The following is a 22,288-nucleotide window of genomic DNA, read 5'->3' as shown; positions in this document are numbered from 1 at the left end:
CATGTCAATCATATTACCATATCTTTTTCTTATAATGAATGAAGTCTTGCTTCTCTAGCCTAGGTACGATATATAGAACAATAGATGGAATTTTGTTATAGAATAAGACAAAAACGTCTCCATAGGTATCTTAAGAAATATAAAAAATGTGAACGGATGTATTTTTCTTACGTTTAAACATATTAAACTTGTAGTAACATAATTTATCGTTGTTTGTTTAATGTCCAGTGGCAAATATTTAATGAATATCGGGACAATGCATTTTGTATATGTATACGTCGATATACAGTTGATAATGTAAATATCGATAGATTATAAAGATTTAACTGTTTTGAAATGGAATTAAAAATGTAACTTTATGTACAATAGACTCAGTTATTCTTGAGATATTTAAGAAGTGATATAAAATCTTGGCAAACATTGTGGTCAACAACCCAACAATATAAGAGCGGAATTTAGCATACGTCATAAGTCAGCTAGTTTCCCTGATACGCATTGTTCCTATGTAACACCGATGTCATTAATTACAAGCGTATCATTAATTATATATTCAGTATCAACACGTATCCCTTTTTTAAACAATCACTTGATTGATGTTATGTTGTTTGTATAGCTTCCACGAATCATCTACTAGTACATGTAGGTTCTATGTTCAAGAAGTTGTTTTATGAATAGAAGGATATGAGGGTAAACGTCAAAATGACAGAAACCCAACGACACAAATAACCAAACGACATCTATGTCCGTCTATATATGCATTTCATTTTTGGGGCGGTTTTATTAAGAAATTATTAAGAAAATAAGCTTCCATCTCCCTTAGGAAAAAAAATGACCTTAAAGTTAGATGAATTTGACTCTAATTTAGGTCCTTTTTTCCCATCCCTGGCTTGCAAATGTTTAGGTTTGAGCGTTCTTGATAAAGTTAATTCCAGAAAAGCTCATGGGACGCATGAAATCTGTAAAGTAAAATGTTTTATTAAGTGTTACCGAGTAATACAGATAGGATGAAATGTTTTAAATCAAGCGTGAAAATTGTACTAAAATTTAATTAAACGACATACGTCACTTTATTTCCTGGGTTGTTAAGATAATGTGCATTCATTTTATTTTTATGCAAGAAACTCATATTGTAAAAGCAATTATAAAACTAGAGGTACTTGGGTAATATTAAATGAGGTTACAATGTCGGTTTGTTTCATTTTGTACTAGTATTAATATTTCTTATAGGATGTGTAAACGGTTTCCATATGCCCAGTTCTACTGCAACTTTGTGAGGACCTAATGTTGCACTTTGCTTTTCCGTTGTACTTTCATTGTTTTCATGTACATTTTCCTTAATTTCGCTTGAGTTTTCGTTAGAATTCTCTTTGATGTTTTCGACATTTTCTTCTGTCTTATCGCTGCTGTTGACGCTAACATTTTGCTTCTTCTTGATAAAAGTACTTTTCATACTGATTTTTAAACTTTTTGATTTCGAAAAATTCAGTGCGGATTTATTCGATTGCGACAATTCATTATTGATTTTCGATCGTTGTTCCTTAGTCCTATTGTTTTTCTGGTTTTTTCTTTGACAAGCTGTGTCTTTATTCATATTGTCACGTGCTTCGTCGTCGTCGTGAACTCTTTTCCTGAAGAAGAAAAAAATCAATATCATAAGCATAGATTACTTTTTGCGCTGATAAGAGAACCAATAATAAACAATTATGGTTTGCAATAAATTAATTTAAAGTACATTTAACTTAAAAGTGGAATTAAGACTTAACTTAAAAGTCAGAGATAATCGGATAATTCATTCTTGAGTCACACTTCTAATACATGATAGATAACCTATAACGTCACTTAGTGAGATATCAAGATTTCTTAAATGGTCAATGTATTATACCATAATGCAGTATACCAACAACATAGCTTATTTATCTGATCGTCTGATCTATAAGTGACATCGCGATTGTCCTAGTATCATCAGTGTGTCAAACCTTAGAATAATTGAAACATCGGGGTATTGATGGTATTTATCCTACAATTAAACATAACAGAAACACGTTTAGCACGTAAGCACGAAATCAGGGTGAAATGTCGTTTGTTCATGCTTTTTAGTTAAGTATACTTATGAGATTATATTTCATTTCGAAAAATGAACTTTTATTCCAATCAACGAGAAATATTAAAAAATATAATTGTTCGTTGAATGTTTCCCTATGATATTAAAATGAAAGGGGTGCATGCACATCTATAACTGAACTCATCTGCAGGTGAAAAAATAAAATGTTAGGTACAAAAAGTCATAGTCACTAATATATTCATGATGAATACATTTTGAAATATTAATACTATAAACACTGGACACTTTTAATTTGCAAAACACTCATTTGCAAATCCGCCGCCGCCTCAAACAAGAGCTACAATATCATGTATATAACCAAAATGTGCGGAATTACATGGGATTCAATAATTTCATTGGTTTTATACTGTTACTTTCATATTTATTTTGCAATTTGAATTATAAAAACATGGGATTTTCAATATCCCATGGGACAGGGCAAAATCCCATGGGATTTACCATTATCCCATGGGATTTTGGTTAAATCCCATGGGATTTTTTTTGGTCCCATGGGATTATTGTAGTCCCATGGGATATTTGTTGTCCCATGGGACAAAAAAAATCCCATGGGACTATAATTATCCCATGGGATTTTTAATATCCCATGGGACAAAATAAAATCCTATGGGATTAAAATTATAAATATATATATTTAAATATAAAGTTATGTGTATGTTACAATGAATGCTGTTTGGTAGTAAAATGTTTTAAATGTATACGAGTTTTTTTTATATTTTTTATATATACATATATATAATTTTTTTTAAATTTTGTCACAAACATGTTTTTTATTTGTTTATATGACAATAAATATTATTCTTATTTTGGAATGTATAATAATAATATTTTACAGTCAAAGAATAAAGTCCTTTCACTGAAACAAAATGATGAAATTTCTAAATAAATGAAAAAATATTGTTTTGAAATCTTTGTCTTGTTTATTTTATAATGAAAAATAGAACTGAAAAAATATTTCATATTCTGACTGAATAGTTCACTCTTTTCATGAGGTAAAATTTTCTTTGTTATAGGTTCATTGCAATACTTGTATAGGCAAACAATTTGAATTATATATAACTTTGTGGTGTACATAATAGTATGCTTATAATTGCAAATTTATAATATAAACACTTTTTGTTAAAGTTTTTGCTTTCTTTATTCACAGCTTGCTATGTACAATTATTCAGTCCACTATATAAGAGTGAAGTCAATAAATAATTTCATTCACTAGAATATTCCTGCAATTCTTAGACAAAACATTTTTTCAATCTGTTCTTCAAAGATCTTCCTCTGTACATCTTTATTGAATGGAGAGATTCAAATGAGAAGACAAAGCAAGTTTATTTGGACAACAACATTCTAATATCTTGTTCATTCGTTCCATCTTTCAATTGATAATTACATTGTTGTATTTATATGATCAAGTTCTAGTGCATCAATGATCGTGATGATATGACTCCTTTTTGTTTATAGTCATCATGTTGAAATTTCCTCTTTCAAATAAATGTAGGAAAAAACATGTTCCATTTCAAATTAATAAAATAGTCGCACTATGGAGAAAAATATCAGCTTTAAGTTTTCCGTTCAGTATTGATCTGTGAATGACCTACAAATACACAAACTCAAAAATTATCAGTGAAGAGATCAATAAAATGGCTATTTTATCATGTTTATGATTAATATGATAAACTTTCATTTAGATATTCAAGTACTAAATTACAGAAATCACTTAAATTTTATAATAGTTTAGTTAAAGTACAGCTTATTTAAAATTATAATAAAAAATATAGGCCACCGATGAGTTAAATAAGATATTACATTTTTAATGCCAAAAAATGGCTTTTTTGCACCAAAGGGAGATAATTTGGAGCTTTTTCAATGATATATGCATTTTAAAAGTCATCTGGGGCCAAACCGAATTGATTGTTTTGAATGATTTGGTGTACCATATGATAAAGATATAAATAAATTGAGTTATGAAAAAAAAATATTAAAACATTTTTCTGAAATTGTTATACCCTAGAGCCTCCTTAAATGTCATTTGATCTCTATTGGAGAAATGTCTCATTGGAAATCAGACTGCTAAGTGTTTCTTATTTTTATATCAACCCAGCCATATTATACCTGTCTAATATCAGGAGCTTGTACATAGTTCAGTGGTTGATGTTGGTTCATACCCGTCATTTTTATTTTTCATAATTTTTTGTTTTTATAAATTAGTCTGGTATATTTGACGTTTGAATTGATGCTCTGTTTCAAATTTGGTTAGTGTTGACTTTTATAGATTACTATAACATGTATAGGGTATGGGTTTTCTCATTACTTACAGGTCATCAATGGCCTCTAATAAGTAATTACAATGCTTACATCCACTAAATTGAACTCTGATGGATAGTTTTCTCTTTCATCATACCACATCTTATTTTAATAAATATTTAATTATTATTCAAGGACAAAATTTATTATAACAGTGGACTTACCATTTAGGCTTTGTTGACCTCTGTAAATCTTATTTTGTTGATAATTTCTTCTGTTTATAGTTTCCCCTTTATCTTTCATGTTCTTGCCCTACACATAAAAGGGTAAACATCATTTAATGACAAAAATAACTACTACATGTATTACATAATTAGTAGGCAACTGAAAATTTTGTCTTATTTGTATATAACATCAACTTACTCATCATTCTTGCTGTTCAATATCATGAATATTATCATTATTCTATGAATATGAGGTCACAGTAAAATTAACCTTGGCAGGCAGACATCTTTTTTTATATGATACCTTGTAGTCATTCCATACAACAAGTAGACCTATGCTTAAAAAATCTAAGGCCAAAATTAAAAATATGTTTGTTTCCCCTCCCCCACACGGGTCAAAAATAAGCGCCTGGGTCAAAAAATTATTTTCCACAAAAAAATCGAAATTATCTTTTTCCTGAAAATAATTTGTTTCCATTTTTGGAAAGTGCTTGAAAGCAGAAGGATTGATAATCTAAATAAATACACTCAAATTGAGCACAAACAACTGATAAGTGGCCTGGACTGGACAAGTCAAACCATTCATGTGACCATGCTATGACAATCACATCCAGTTAAAAAAAACTAGAGGCTCTCAAGAGCCTGTGTCGCTCACCTGTTAATGTGTTTACTGATGTCGGCCATCTTCGTTAGTAGGCGGGGTCATTAGACACTTTTTTTTAAAATAGATACCCTAGTATTATGATTGTGGCCAAGTTTGGTTAAATTTGGCCAAGTAGTTTTAGAAATGATTTTTATACAAGTTACAAAAATGACGAAAAGTTGTTCAATATTGACTATAAAGGGCAATAACTCCTTAAGGGGTCCTCTAACAATTTTGATCATGTTGACTTATTTGTAGGTCTTACTTTGCTGAACATTATTGCTTCTACAGTTTATCTCTATCTATAATAGTATTCAAGATAATAACCAAAAACTGCAAAATTTCCTTAAAATAACCATTTCACAGGCAGCAACCGATCAACAGGTTGTCCGATTCGTCTGAAAATTTCAGGGCAGATAGATCTAGACCTGATCAACAATTTTACCCCCATGTCAGATTTGCTCTAAATGCTTTGGTTTTTGAGTTATAAGCCAAAAACTGCATTTTACCCCTATGTTCTATTTTTAGCCATGGCGGCCATCTTGGTTGGTTTGACAGGTCACGCCACACATTTTTTAAACTATATACCCCAAGGATGATTGTGGCCAAGTTTGGTAGAATTTGGCCAAGTGGTTTCAGAGGAGAAGATTTTTGTAAAAGTTTACAGACGACGGACGCAGGACGACAGACGACGAACGCCAAGTGATGAGAAAAGCTCACTTGACCTTTCAGGTCAGGTGAGCTAAAAAAAACCTGCCTTCCTGGTCTGTTTACAAAGGGTAGACCCGGGGAGGGGAAACAGACATTCTTTTAAATGTGGCCTGATAAAATGACAAAACCAAGAAAACTTATCATTGACCAAAGAACAATAAAATGCGGTCATGGTTTATATATGAATCTGCCATTCAGACATGCACACCTTACAATTGTTTCATATCTACCAAATATAATCTACCTGTAACTTTAAACATATGATAAACTGACAAAACAATGCAGTGTTTCATTGACCAATGAACCATGCATGAAAATGAGGTCAAGTTCATATAAAATATGACAGACAGCTAAGTGCATCTTACAATTATTTCATTCACTTAAATAAAGGGGCCTTATTGCTTACTGTGAGTATCCGGAAAATTGACCAAACCACAAAAACTAAATATTTTCAAAGTTCCTTATACCCTGCCAATTTGTTATGGTTGTGCCTGTTCCAAGTCAGGATCCGATAATTCAGTGATTGTCGTTTGTTTATGTGTAACATATCTGTTTTTCAATTTTTTTGTACATAAATTAGGTTGTTAGTTTTCTACTTTCAACTTGGCTATCATGTGTAAAATCATACAAGTGTTGGGAAAACAGGAAGTTGTCGAGTGATGAAGCTGAAAATGCATCACACGGTATAGCTGACTTATAACCCTGAAACCAAATTTCAGAAATCCTTCTATTGTAGTTCCTAAGGAAAATGGGACGAAAAATATTCATCGGACGGACTGACTGACGCAAGGATGGATGGACAGACAGGGGTAAAACAGTATACCCCCCCTTTTTTAAAGTGGGGGCATAATTTTAATACGGGGCTATAAAAACCCATGCAAGGTGTCAAAACAAAAAGAAGTAACCTAATTCTTACTTGTATCATGTGTATGGGGCTATTTATTTATTGTCGGTTATACATATAACAATACAACATATTAAAGGTCTGTAGAGCTTTTATCGGACATACATATATATGACAAGCACAATACATTTGTACATGAAACATAAAGCTCATCACTGAGATAGTAGTCTCAGATAGAGGGAGGCGGGGTCAACCGAACTCACCTATTCAATCTGAATGCAGGACAGAAAGTCACAGTCAAAAAGTCACACACTGTCACAGGACAAAAAGTCACAATTTAGTTTTGAGATTATTTTTCTTTGAACAAGAAAACACTCTTTTTGTATTTTTCTTGAAGTTTTATACATGAACATGATGTAGCAACTTTAAATTAAAATTTATTAAAAACAAATAAATCAGTGCATTAGGTTTGCGCACATTACCATTACATTTGCGCACAAAAATCATTACGTTTGTGTGCAGCTTTTGATTACATTTGCACGCATTTTTTAACATGTAAATATAAAAAAAAAGATATAGTATGATTGCCTTTTACAGCTGACTATGCGGTATGGGCTTTACCTCGGGCTTTGCTCATTGTTGAAGGCTGTTTGGTGACCTATGGTTGTTAATGTCTGTGTCATTTTGGTCTCTTGTGGACAGTTGTCTCATTGGCAATCATACCATACCTTCTTTATATTGGCTTATGGTTGAAGGCCGTAAAGACCTCTAGTTGTTAATGTCTGTGTCATTTTGGTCTCTTGTGGACAGTTGTCTCATTGGCAATCATACCACATCTTCTTTTTTATATTATGAACATATTTCAAAATCTTTTTTCATTTATATTCAATCAATTGTCAACAAATTGTTTGTGACTTTTTGTCCTTTTAACTTTGTTACTTTATGCCTGAGTTTGACATGTGTTTGACTTTTTGTCCTGTGACTTTTTGTCGGAATGTCCTGTGACTTTCTGTTTTTGCAGAAGTCCAGGGAGTGTTAAAAAATCACATGTGCAAGTTGAGAGTCAACACTTACACAGGGACTACACAATACTTTTTCAGAATGTCAGCAAAAAAGAATCACTGGTGACAGGGGAGTGTAACCGATGAATTGATCCTGAATCAGATAAGATTTTCCCGGTACGTCTAAACACCGCTCAGGAGGACCTCCTGGGTGCACACATGCAGGGCATACAAAGTGCACTCATGGCAGACCCTATATAGTCGCCGTCGTATCTGCACACATGATGGATGTATATGTTCCAGACCGTATGGGTATTTGGACCGTACGCGTACGGTCTGGACCGTATGAGTACTTTTTCAAAATACGCATACGGTCGGACCGTACGCGTACAGTCTGACTTATATTAAGAAGTTGGTCAAGTTTATTAGATACAAATGTATATAACAGATCAACATAAGTTGTATCTAAAATTAATATAAAAAGTTCAATAGTAAATGAAATAAAATCTTAATATTTAAACTATTTAAACTAATCCTGCTTATGTAATCTGTCAATCTCCTGTATTTAACATGTCAGTAATTCATTAATTGCAGCCTAGTATGCTCATTGAAATTGAGGTTATCGGAAGTAAACATAATGTGGGAGGACAATTTTTTTAGAATAATTAGGAACTTAAAAAAAAAAAATGCATATGTCAAGGAACATGCATGAACAAAACATGTCAATGTTAAAAAAAAATATGACGTTCCTTGTGGTACTGAGCAAGTGCCACCTTGGAACAGAGTAACAAAATAAGATTCAGATAAACAATTAAACCGTGAAATAGTTGACTTATTCACTTTATCCATCTAATTGTAATAATAACAATTTGTATAACTAAAAATAAAGATTTTGATAAATGTTTGTTTAAATTTAACCCATATGATCCCAAAACATGCATGGTTAGCTGGACCGTACGCGTATACGCATACGGTCCGACCGTACGCGTATGGTCGGACCGTACAAGTATACGTATACGGTCCGGACCGTACGCGTACGGTCCGAATACTCATATGGTCTGGAACATATATATTCGTTATAGATCGTCATACACTTCTCATTTTAGAGTTAAATTTGCAAGCAACCTCTTAAGATTCTAAAATAATAATGCTACTAAAAATATATTATTTCCCCCAATTTTCGCAATTTTTTCGCCATATAAAATATTTAGGCGACTGTGCTTTTAGTGAATATAAACGATGACGAGGCCTCACGAATAAATATAAATATGAAATATACTGGAACATCCATTAGCATAGATCGAGCAGCAGAGTAAACTTCCACATAAATCTCGAAGTTATTTACGCCGGATAATATAGACTGTGCTCCTGAATAAAGTTGTCAAATACATTAATTTGTGTTTTTTTACTTCTACAAGAAATTTGATTCAAATGCTAATTACGCACCATTTGGTGAGCAGAGAATCATTCTAAGCCAGGAACCGTCTATACTAACTGATAACAGTAAGAATAGAAAGTATCTGTAAAAAGCCAGTCAATACTAACAGAACTGTATTAACTTAATGATACATGTACATCAAGTTCCAGCACCTCACCAAGCACCCTTGCCTTGCATACTGAGATGGCAAACTGGTGTGTGTCAGTATTTTAATATAAAACTGCGTAGGTTCATATCGTTTGATTCAACGTTTGTTTGGTTATTTTTTAAGGATCGTTGTAAAATTATATCTAAATCTTTGTTAAAATACGATTTTAAATTGTTCAATTGTTTCTATTTCATAATTTTGTCAAAGTCTACTTTTTAAAGTTTTAAATTTTACAGAAAAAATGAATATTCCAATTTGATTTGAAGAAAATCTTTTAGAACTGTCATGACATGGTGTTGCAAAGCTGATTACAGGTAACTATAACATACAGTAATTGTCCATTACGACAGTGCGTGTATTCTCAGGTGTGTATAACGTATAGTTTTCTAGAGAACATCCTGTCTACGTGTAATACAGATTGATGACATTATACAACATTTCTTTGGTTAAATGTGATAAGGTATCTGTGTCCATTCCCTATTTCAACACCACTAATTTTTCGAAGAAAAAAAAAAAAAAAAAAATTATATGAAATTAAGAAGAAAAGTAGCAAATATAAACTTCAGTAATTGCGCATTGAGTAAACATAATTCCAATATTGCATGAACAAATCCGTGAGAAAACGTATATATACATGTATGAATAAAGATGTGTTTTAAAAGACCTATTGGCATTATTTCACGCTAGGACCTAAGATAACTAGAACTAAGCAATGGTTGATCCAGAAATTTTCATAAGTGGGGACTCATTGACTGCCTTAGAGGGGTCACGTCCAGTCATGCTTCCGTGATTCCCTATATAATCTACCATTTGTTTCCCAAGATTTAGGAGGGGGGCTGGTACACACATATATATATAAATATACCTCTGCGGCGGAGCCAGCCATTTGAAAAGAAGGGGGTCTCAACCCAGGACAAAAGGGGGAGGGGGTGGTTCCAACCATATGTCCCCATTCAAATACATTGATCGTTCAAAAAAAGGGGTGGTTCCAACCCCCGAAACCCTCCCCCTGGATCCGCCACTGATACCTTGTATGCATATAATTAAGAACAGCTTTGAATATATGCATATAAAATAATGGTACGTTTAAAAACCGTTCAGGATCTCCTGGTTGCACACAGGACATTAAGTAACTTAGGACATGTATATATAATAGTAAGAGTTCAGGGTATACATTCGATAACTAACATATTTTATAATTTTGTAATTTTTGTTTTGATAAAATCAGAGACATATAATACATGTATTGAGACATATATAATACATGTGTCTCTGAAAAAATCAAACCATCTTTAAAGAAGTTATTTCAGTTTGAATCGACTGTCTTTTGCATTAGAATTCCAAAACGTTAATGTTATTTACAAATGCCAAAACCTGCAAGAAAGAAACATTTATATTCGGTGATTTTTACACTAAACGTTTTCGTAATTTGTTTTAAAAATATTAAAAAGAACATGTACATCGTTTTTTCAAGATTTGTATAGTAACTGGTTTAATTAAGTCCCCTTGATGAAATTTAAATTGCGAGACGCTAATTAATAAACTATGATCTATATATCGGCATGCGTCGTTATTTGGAATACGTCACGGATGACCGATGGTCATATTCAATACGATATACCAATCATCATTTGAATTTGGGCAATTGATCTTTAATAATTAGGACTAATTGGTGATGGCAGAGAATAAGTCGCTGGTGATGGTTAAAAACATATAGAAGTAAACTTTGCAAAAAAAAAAAATTTCCTCGGAAAAAATTATGAAAATATATGAATATGCTAAATAATTTTTTTTCCCGAAATAATAATTAAAGACGTTTAGAAATAACAAATTTTCACAGTTGGGAAATTTTCAATTTAAGTTATTTCATTTTGAAAACGTTGAAAAATATAGATCTTATTATATGTTAAATGTGGGCCGCTTGGAGATCAACTTGTGAAACCCTGCATAATTAGGGTTTGTCTACTTTCGTCTTTTTATATTACCAAACATTCTATAATCAAGGATTTGTACAAGGCCTTGTTATAATGAATATTATCGCCAATATCACCATAATTAAATAAAGAACAGATACAATATTCGCCTAAAGAGTTTGCCATCTAACAATTCAAAATGAAATGTTGAGTCGAAACTGAGGTACCAAATCTATAAAAAGAATCACTATTTTAGTCGAAATTAAACTGTATATAATATTCTTTTTTTCAAAACTCCTGAAATAATTTAACATTAACTATAGAGAGCTTACATATGCAAATCTGTTTAAAAGTATGTGAGCGTAAATAAAATTTGTTTATTACCCCCCCCCCCCTTTTTTTCCTTCTATAAAATTTAATTGTAAACGATTTTCGTTCTTAATTTGTGTTTGCTCATTAACTGGGGTTCATGCTGTCAAAAAAAAATGTCTCCTTGTGTAAAAGTTATTGATAAGAAAAAATTGAAGCTTCCAGAAGAATAACGGTACGTCTAAACACCGCTTGAAGGACCTCCTGATTGCACTCATGACATACGAAGTGCACTCAGGACCCTTTATAGTCATCGCACACAGGATGGATGCATATATTCTTTATACGCTTCTTATTTTAGAGTTAAATTTGGTAGAATTTGTAATTCTTAGAAAATAATAAGGGCACGTGTCACTGATTACACAACTACTGAGCCATGAATTATCCAATCAACAAAATTAATTGGATTATCTTTATTGTTGTTTTATACATTGTGTTGTTAGTACAGTGTGACCATGCGGGAAGTAATATTGTGACGTCTAGAATGAATATCACGATGTTTTAAGATTTTCGTCTTTTATTAAAATTTCGTTCCATAAATTTTTAAGTTTTATTCTTAATTTTATTATCATGTCCTGGACCAGTAATTAATTCTTTGCACGAGTTTGAAAAGGGAAATAATTATAAATGTTCATACTTTAAAAGAATTTATATTAATTAAAGTTTTGTATATGGAATCCGTTCTAAACGGTAAAAGCCGTACTTTTCAACCAATCAAACTCATATACATGTAGTTAGATGTTATTTCTCATTTTTATCGAACTTGTCCAGGAATTTTATTTTTGAGTTATACGAATATTTTAAGAAATCCGTTTTTATTAAGTTTTTTTTCTCTAATTAAAGTCGTTTTGTCCAGTTTCACAAGCCTGAAACGAATTTCAATGCGAAAATAAATTCTGAAAATGAACTTGTCTCCGTTTTCGTCTCCGTTTTTTGAAAATTATGATATTTTGGGTATAATTATTTCTAAAAAATATGTAAGTTAGATTGTAGTAGCGAGAAATTTAAAAAAAGAAGATGTGGTATGATTGCTAATGAGACAACTATCCACAAAAGACCAAAATGACACAAACATTAACAAAGAAAGACTATTTCGAAGACAGTTTATTGACACGAAATCCGTTCAAACCACGACTAAGTCTTCGTGCACAGATTTCCGTTAAGGTTAAACTGAATATTGTACATAATTGTCTTCTCTTGTATAATGGTTTGTTGAGAATAAAGATATACAAATGTAATAAAATTTGATATTCAGTCAACATTGTGTTTGTTTAAAAACTTGATTTAGAGAGAGAGATAGAGAAAAGAATCACACTGAAAAACAAAAATCGAACTTGTTACAGAAAAAAAAACGCAACTATAAAATAATTTTCTTTATTCGTGAACTGCAAAACACAACAAATTAATTTACCCGTCATCATGAAAAATAAACTGAAAAAGCACATCGAATGAGATATATGTTTTATTTTTTCTATATGCAAATTCTTGTTAAAGGTAAAACTGAACTAAACAATACAATTCCTAAAAAACAATAAAGATAATCCAATCAATTTTGTTGATTGGATAATTCATGGCTCAGTAGTTGTGTAATCAGTGACACGTGCCCTCATTATTTTATAAGAATTAACATAGATCTATCTAAGTTCGATTCAGGCGCGGATCCAGAGGGGGGAGGGGGGTTGGAACCCCCCTTTTTTTGGCCGATCAATGCATTTGAATGGGGACATGTAGTTGACCCCCCCTTTTTTTTGCCCTGGGTTAGGACCCCCCTTTTTAAAATGGCTGGATCCGCCCCTGCGATTTCAACTTCTACCAAAATTTAACTCTAAAATAAGAAACGTATACATAACGAATATAAACATCCATCATGTGTGCAGATTACGGTAATGGGTCCTGAGTGCACTTTGTATGTCCTGAGTGCACTTTGTATGTCCTGAGTGCACTTTGTATGTCCTGAGTGCACTCAGGAGGTCCTGAGCGGTTGTTTAGACGTACCCGAAGAATAAATCATTTCCTGAACCTAAAATACATTTATCTGTAATTAAAGAAAATTCGCCTAAAACATTCTCTCATATATTTAAACAATTAATTTTAAAATAATTAATCAACGTCGGACTTTCTGTCTGTTTACTAATACTTTTCTTGTTCAGTTTATACCCATAATAGATGAACGGAAATAAGTACTTTTTAGGAAAATTTACAACTCAAATTTTCAAAAAAAAAATTCTACACTTTTTACCTGGATGTTTTTCTCTGTCTCGAAGCCGCAACCTTTGACCCCGTATCAAACGTAGCGACCAACACCTCACATGACGTATTCTCGATGTTGAGGTATTGACAATATGCAATCACATTTCTCAATCACATTTATCAATATACAGCAAGTAAGTAATTTGGTGTTGAATGCCAGTAGATCAGAATTTGTTAATTGAACTTTACCTGTTTAAGGGGCACTAGCTGCCAAATTCATGTTCTTCATCGATTTTAATAAAATTCACATAACGTGTATATAGTGTTGAATTGTTTATTAAAATGTTGCGCACAATCTTGGCTGATATGCATAAAACCATTATATTTCATGACACTGCATGAAAAAGAAATTGACTTATCGCATAATACCAGAACCAGAGACATATATATTGTATCTAATATCTCTGCCAGAACTAAAAAATAAACTACAGTAAGTCCACATACACACAAGAGGGTATGGATGTGAATTAACAGAATGGAGAACAAAGGACAAAGAAAAAAAAGGAATAAAGAATAGTGAAAGAAAGAGAATAATGGAAAAAAGTGTAAGTTATTAAAAATATAACTAAAACAAGAATGTGTCCCCAGTACACGGATGCCCCACTCGCACTATCATTTTCTATGTTCAGTGGACCGTGAAATTGGGGGTAAGAACTCTAATTTGACATTAAAATTAGAAAGATCATACCATAAGGAACATATATACTAAGTTTCAGGTTGATTGGACTTCAACTTCATCAAAAACTACCTCGACCAAAAACTTTAACCTGAAACAGGACGAACGAACGGACGAACGAACGGAGGCACAGACCAGAAAACATAATGCCCCTCTACTATCGTAGGTGGGGCATAAAAAGAAGACAGAAAAAAAGACACCCCTCCGAGACGAGCCTTACATGCACTGTTATTACCCAAGGTTAATTTTACGGCGGCTCATTTTATTTTGGCTTAGAAATAAACATAATTGACAAGTTTCCTTCCCCTGCATTCTCGATCCCACATGTAAATAGCACGGTGATTTCAAAAAGACATTGATACATCATTACAACACTTGCCGTCAGTATTTGAATATATTGATTAAGAAGGTATAGAAGATTAATGCACGCACACTATTATCCACCACTGGCCTAAATAGTTAGTCCGCAAACAACGAGGGTCATAAAAACCCAGCACTTTGAACACAGCCACCGGCATGGTGTGAATCTGAAAGCTTCCCACTATCCATTTCTACCCATAGAAAACTTTTGCCTTTCAATTATCAAAAATGAAATATGTTGATATTAATGGTATATAAGAATTATTGGGGAATTCAAACCATTCCTATTGTAAGTGATAAAACTAAATTTATATCGGGGTGATTGAAATGAGGGGAAAAAAAGGGGGAATCAGGAGTTCAGGGCCCCCTGTTTGGGAAAAGAATTGGTTGATTATATATGGAATCACTGAGTCATGGCAGGAGCAGGCCCCTCTTAGGCAGTCGGTGGGCCCCACTTATGAAAAATTCTGGATCCACCACTGTGGTCATGGTGGTCTTCAGTTGTATTATCTTTTAAAAAAAAAATTACACCTGTATAGTGTATATATTCTTTAGTGTAAATCAAGGGAAAATACTGTGAACTATCTGTGCATTGGGGCTTATTTAAAGGTATTTCGGGGGGAAGAAAGAAGGGAGGGTGAGTCCATGGGAGGTAATCCCCACCCCTTTCAATTTGAGAATATGCTATTATCTTGTAAACGGTCCAGATCCCCATCCCTAAACCATATATTTTCTTGAATGGGACGATAAAACAAATCAAATGAAATTAAAAGGAGGTCTTTGGGGGTTACCCCACTCTGTTCAATTTGAGAATGTGCTATTATCTTGTGAACGATCCAGATCCCCACCCCTAAACCATATATATTCTTGTCGGGGACAATAAAATTAATAATGAAATAAAATAAAAGTGAAGTCCCACCCCCTCTAGTTTGAAAACTTGTAAACGGTCAAGATCCCCACCCCTAAACCATATTTATATATTCTTGTATAGAACAATAAAACAAATCAAAGGAAATATAGGGAGAGTCCATGGGGTTCACCCCCACCCCCACATGTTTGAGAAACTTTTAAATGGTTGAGATCCCCTGTCATCCAGTGGTTAGGTGAAAAAATTTCAGGATCCCTGATCCCCACCGTCAAACCATATATATTCTTGTATGAGACAATAAAACAAATCAAATGAATATAGGATCATCCCCTTTGTCTTGGGTTGGGAACCCCCCTTTTTAAAATGGCTGGATCCGCCCCGGCATACCATCTAGCTAGCTATAAAGGCTTTAAAAATATGAAATCAAACAAGGAAATTAACAGTGTAGGCAACTGTTTTGAATTTAAAAAAAAGTCTTTTACATATATATAACAATGTTAAATTTTTTTGCATTTATTTTTGCTTATCGTATTTTCAATAATAGACAAAATTGCATGATTGAATATTGTAATTTAAGAAAAATCAGCATACATGATATAAAATGGGAAGTGGAAACTGGGAATTTGACAAAGAGACAACAACCCAATCAAAGAGCAGACAACAGCCGAAGGTCACCTATGGGTCTTCAATGCAGTGAGAAAAATTCGGCACTGGTCTTCAGCTAATAAATATGTATCAGAAATGAAAACAAGATACAGCTTTCAGTTGTATTAATAAAAACCTCACAATAAGTTCTGAATATCAGAATATACAGTATTGCAAGATTCTATCAAAATGTACACATAGAGCTGAAAAACTGTCAGTGACTGTAAAATTAATCATGCTTACATTAAAGTCCATGGAGTCCATCTTAATATGCATACTCTCGTACAAACATTGACAAAGGAATATAAGTATGCAATAGACATCAAGTTTTCAAAAATAAGAGTATCTATGCCATTAATTTACGACAAGATCTTAATCAAGTAATAATTTCGGTTTGTTTAAATATTTCGGAGTTTAGTATGACCTCCTCTTTGGTGATGATGTTTTCGTTTTAAAGTTGGGAAAATTGTTTGTACATGTACCAACAAAAATAAAAACACAAATTCAATCTAGAATTATGTTTTTATCATTTTTTTATGTTTAGGTTGTCAGCAAGATGAAAAGGACAAGTATGCAGTTCAAAATTCAAAATGTGGATAAGTTGAGGTTCTAGGTCTTACCTTTGAAGATTTTCATATTTTGCATGAATGAATTCAAAGGTTATATGATGGACAGCAGAGAAAGAAAAAAACAACTTTTCAATTATCCTGCTCCTGGATAAATGTAAAACATCTTGTTTTTCGGTAAGTTTTATGCTCTGTTTTGATAGTGTTAGTGCATTCATCTTTCCAGTCTTTCCTCTAAATTGTAAGTTTTTGGTGAGTGTTCACCATGAATTTCAGTAAGTAACTTGTGGATTTACATGTATATACTCAAAATTTAGTACTAATATTAATGGGATTTTAGCATGACATCCTGCCAAATGCTTGTTAATCATGTTTATGTTCCAGAACAAACAAGTATTTGGACTGTACGCATACAGTCTGCCCAATTTTAAGAAGTTGGTCAAGTTTATTACAAACAAATGTACAGTACAGATCGACATAACTGAAATCTTTAATAGATTAATACAAAAAGTTTAATTGCAGTTAAAATAAAAACACAGGTTTGGTTGAGCTGGTACCAGACAGTACAAGTATACTTAAATGGTCTGACTGTACACATATGGTGGGACTGTAAGTTCTGGACCATAAAAGTAAGATCCGAATACTGATATGGTCTGGAACATTTATGCATGTCTTAAAATTAATATCAAACACATTGGTGTTTTTGAACTTGGTAATAAGTTATGTGATAGAACTATAATGTTTTGGGATATCAAAATAAAAAATATCCCATTTTTACTTTTAATAAAGAAGAAGATTATTGATGTATGTTTAAATGTATATTAAAATGAGACAGCAAGCCAACAACACAAAAAAAGGATAAAACATACATATTTTGTTTGTATCAATGTTATAATTTCCAATATGTTCAAGGTATTTTTTCATTGAAATAAAACACAAATTGAAATCTGTCTGAACTTCAAAAGCTTAAAGAAATATTGTTTCTGTTGTCTGCATTTTGTATAATATATTGCAAATTCTTGTGAATAATGGAATGTTATTATAGTTGTCTAAAGTTTTAACTTTTAACATTGATCTTTATACTGTAAAATTCATAAATTATTGCGTGCATTTATTATTGCGATTCTGTCATTTTAGACTTAAATGCGATTTTAAATTTTACGATTTTGAAAAATCCTGTTTAATCCATATAAAATATTTCATAATAAATGTAATTCGAGTTTAAATTATTGCGTTTACAACTCCGTTGCATTTTTCGCAATAAAAAAAAACTTGCATTAATTCCGAATTTACAGTATATATATATATATTATGTATATAACTTGGGAAAATACCCAAATTTTATAAAGAAGAATAAATTAATTGATTGTTATATGGTATTAGAATAGGAAGATGTGGTATATTGCTAATTTGACAACCCTCCATCAGAGACCAAAGGATGTAGGCCGTTAGCAACTGATGACACTGGACAACCTTTAACAATCAGTAAAATCCATACCGCATAGCTATTTTTATTGAAAATCATATTATTGCTACATGTATGAAAACAATTTTGTATAATCCATTACTTTAGATTTTATTGGTTCTTTTTCAGAAGGATTGAAATTCACCACCTAAAATAAATGGAGAAAACATAGAAACAAGACCAGAATAAATTCAAAGAAAAAAGTTGGATCAGTTATTATTTTCATCACTCAGTCAATGATTTGAAGTTCTTTTAAATTCAAAAAAATGTTGAAACCACAATAATGTCAAAGTTCTGTGCTGAATGTCCAAAAAGTGGACTATACCATCATCTTATAATAATTTACTACCAAATAGAATACATTGTAACATACACATTACTGTTTATTTATATCTATATATTTACAATTAGAATCCCATAGGATTTTAATTTGTCCCATGGGATATTAAAAATCCCATGGGATAATAAAAATCCCATGGGATTTTTTTTGTCCCATGGGACTACAATAATCCCATGGGACAAAAAAAAATCCCATGGGATTTAACCAAAATCCCATGGGATAATGGTAAATCCCATGGGATTTTGCCCTGTCCCATGGGATATTGAAAATCCCATGTTTTTATAATTCAAATTGCAAAATAAATATGAAAGTAACTGTAGAAAACCAATGAAATTATTGAATCCCATGTAATTCTGCACATTTTGGTTATATACATGATATTGTAGCTCTTGTTTGAGGCGGCGGCGGATTTGCAAATGAGTGTTTTGCAAATTAAAAGTGTCCAGTGTTTATATATAGTACAAACATTTTTGTTAAATTACAGTAATAATATTTCAGATTAAAGTCTCTGCTTTATTTTCTTATTTTTAAAAAGTCTACTGTAAACTTACCGGCGATAACGGTATTTACAACAGAACACACAGAACACGCCCAAAACAACTATGAAAATTAGCATAACAATGGCTCCAATTAAATAGAAGTAGGCTACAAGTAAAACATGAATTGTGAAATAAAATTTTGTTAAACGTATTCATCTTAAGTACATATTTGTTTTACTAAATAGCAACCAGCACAAGTCAAGTGCGGGCATAATAGTGAATAATTTTTTTTTCTCACTCATTGTGTGCATATTCCTCAATTAACTTCTGATAAATGTACCACTTATTTTTCTCTCTTTTAGGCAATTTTTATGCCCCATTTATGGGCATTATGTTTTCTGGTCTGTGCGTCCGTACGTCCGTCCGTTCGTTGTACCGTTCCTTCGTTCGTTCGTCCGTCCGTCTGTACCGCTTCAGGTGAAAGTTTTTGGTTAAAGTTTTTGGTCGAGGTAGTTTTTGATGAAGTTGAAGTCCAATCAACTTGAAATTTATAAAAAAGAAGATGTGGTATGATTGCCAATGAGACAACTCTCCACAAAAGACCAAATAACACAGAAATTCACAACTTTAGGTCACCGTACGGCCTTCAACAATGAGCAAAGCCCATACGCTTGTTCCCTATGATATGATCTTTCTAATCTTAATGCCAAATTAGAGTTACTCCAATTTCACGGTCCACTGAACATAGAAAATTATAGTGCGGATGGGGCATCCGTGTACTATGGACACATTCTTGTTTTTATTCAAATTGTTGTGCAGACAACCCAGACTAGTTGTTTCATCTATACATTGTACATTATTTTCTGCCAAGTAATGTAACATTTATTCATCTACATGGACCCGTGAATAACAAAATGATTGTGTGGTAAATATAATTGACCTAAGATCATGGACGTGGCTATTATATTTTATGTCCTTTTTGGTTATACAACTCTTCAACTGTTTCGATTTTTCTGCCTTGTGTTCAAAAATTCGGCTTTGAGTTTTCCTGGATGAGGATTGTGAATTCAGAAAAGCGCTTCGGACGCATGAAATTTATAAAAGGAACTTTCCTTCCTTCTTTTTTGCAGTGACATTGTCGGTTATTTTATGACAGTACTTGTTTAGTTTTGTATGGATATGGTGTTCTTAAAAGTTAATGTTACTATATACGATGGATCATGTCTCTTTAAAATACCCCTACTCCATATTTAATAATACTCAACATGGAGGTTAGCCTGAAGTGAATAAAAATAACCTTTGTGACGTTACAGAATTCCATAATATTGTACGGTTTGAGGAATTTTCCATTCAAAAGTGCATACAAAATGGATTTGCTAATAAACGCGAAGAAAGTTATGCCAGTAGGATGAGTTTCCAAATACAAGAACTACTTGTACATCTCTTTTAGTTTGAGCTAGGAGTTTTACTGAAAAAATCCGAAAATTCGTTTCTTTAGTTTTACAGATCGACAGAAACGACTGAATGGTTTTTACAAGCTCTCGAGTCGTCTCACTTGTGCTAAATGACAAAACACTTATACACACAGTAAACATTTGTATAATTGTGACTGTCCATCTAGATCCGAGCAGATATCCATTACAAAACTTCGAAAAAAATAACAAAAATGAAAATGAATTCAAGACCAAATTTTCTATACATTTTAACGAGATAGTTCCTTTCACATCTTAAACAAGCAGAAACTTCTGTTAACTATAACTTTGTAAACTTTGGAAATAAAACGAGTACATTTGGGAGACAATGTACTGATGAAGCAAAGCCTTAGCAGATTGAGATACAACTGTACGGATTAAAAAATGCAAACGAGTAAGGCATAATTCAATCTAAGTAGTCGAGTAGTACAAACACCAGAAGTAATGCTATATGAGTGGGAAGGATATTTATAGGTAGATACACCGAAATTTACAGTTTTAATATTTATTTTGTAAATACATGTATTACAATTCAATGTCTATGTTGATTGGGACATAGAAAAGATGCAAATACATTTAAATATAGCAGCCTACGTGTACTGATTTTTTTTTCGATATACAGTAACAGCTTGATTTCATTAATTTGGATAAAGAATTGAGTATCAAGATTTTACAATTTTGAAATGCAAACGAATCATTTGGTTTTGAATATTTTCACTGCACATACCATTTGACAGGAATGACAGACGGCAGGTAGGATGTCCTCCAGTCCAGCTTCCGGAGCTGCACGTGACACTCGGATTTCCAATCATGACATAATGCTGTGAACAGACGTAATGAAGCTGGTCTCCCTGACTATATGAACCTTTGGTTCCAACATAATATCCATTGGCAATATTTTCAGGCTCTTGAACGCATCGAGGGGACATTTTGCAACCTAGTCAAGTTTGGTACAAGCGTTTGGTTTTTAATCAAGTATTAGGTACACCTGCTTTATCTTTAACATATTAAACTGATCTTATTTACTATGAAGATTTAGAATATTGATTTTTGATATTGTTAACATAATTTATCAATAATTCGATAAATTCTTACATCATTTGAAAGTATTCTACTACTTACAATATAGATCTCGGTGACACGTACTTTTGATTCATGATCCTATAAGTGCTTCCTTAACTCTCAAGTTCTCATGTCCTCATGGTTTTGGTTCAAAATCGAAAATCAACGGTCTTATATTGACCATTCTGTTATCCGTCATAAATTTGAAAAATCCACACTTTCCTTGTTATATAGGAACCCCCTTGTTTTTAAGTTGACTTTTGGAATAACGTCTTTTATTTAAAAAGAACTTGCACAAAACAATGTATAACTGCCTAAACAGAATCAAACCATTCTCTTCGGTTTTAACATATACGTTAAACCATTATTTTTTTAAAACTCTGATAATAATAATTATTCAATGATTCTATTAATGATCAATAAGGATTTAACTAAAAGCACCAAAATTAAATTTTAA

General features: G+C 32.4%; 1 protein-coding gene and 1 long non-coding RNA gene across 2 annotated transcripts; one reads left to right on the top strand and one right to left on the bottom strand.

The window, feature by feature from the left end:
* Positions 1-1,038: 1,038 nt before the first annotated feature.
* Positions 1,039-21,755, bottom strand: LOC139519531 (uncharacterized). The gene is made up of 3 exons (XM_071311658.1): positions 21,497-21,755; positions 19,370-19,463; positions 1,039-1,628 (listed from the first exon to the last, which is right to left on the bottom strand). The coding sequence occupies exons 1-3, from the start codon at positions 21,696-21,698 to the stop codon at positions 1,196-1,198; spliced, it is 729 nt and encodes a 242-aa protein (XP_071167759.1). The 5' UTR covers positions 21,699-21,755; the 3' UTR covers positions 1,039-1,195.
* Positions 14,406-18,749, top strand: LOC139483958 (uncharacterized). The gene is made up of 3 exons (XR_011655102.1): positions 14,406-14,983; positions 16,992-17,190; positions 18,608-18,749. It is a non-coding gene; the product is annotated as an uncharacterized lncRNA (long non-coding RNA).
* Positions 21,756-22,288: the final 533 nt, after the last annotated feature.

The sequence above is a fragment of the Mytilus edulis genome, chromosome 1 (genome assembly GCF_963676685.1).
Source record: "Mytilus edulis chromosome 1, xbMytEdul2.2, whole genome shotgun sequence".
Lineage (NCBI taxonomy): Eukaryota > Metazoa > Mollusca > Bivalvia > Mytilida > Mytilidae > Mytilus > Mytilus edulis.
The sequence above is the reverse complement of the archived record's forward strand: the minus strand, read 5'-3'. Positions and strand labels throughout refer to the sequence as shown.

Excerpts from the sequence above, each read along its gene's own strand:
- LOC139519531 (XM_071311658.1), bottom strand. The coding sequence starts at position 21,698 with ATGTCCCCTCGATGCGTTCAAGAGCCTGAAAATATTGCCAATGGATAT. Across the intron at positions 19,464-21,496 it reads TCTGTCATTCCTGTCAAATG|CCTACTTCTATTTAATTGGA; the intron begins GTATGTGCAGTG and ends TTTTACTTGTAG. Across the intron at positions 1,629-19,369 it reads TGTAAATACCGTTATCGCCG|GAAAAGAGTTCACGACGACG; the intron begins GTAAGTTTACAG and ends TTTCTTCTTCAG.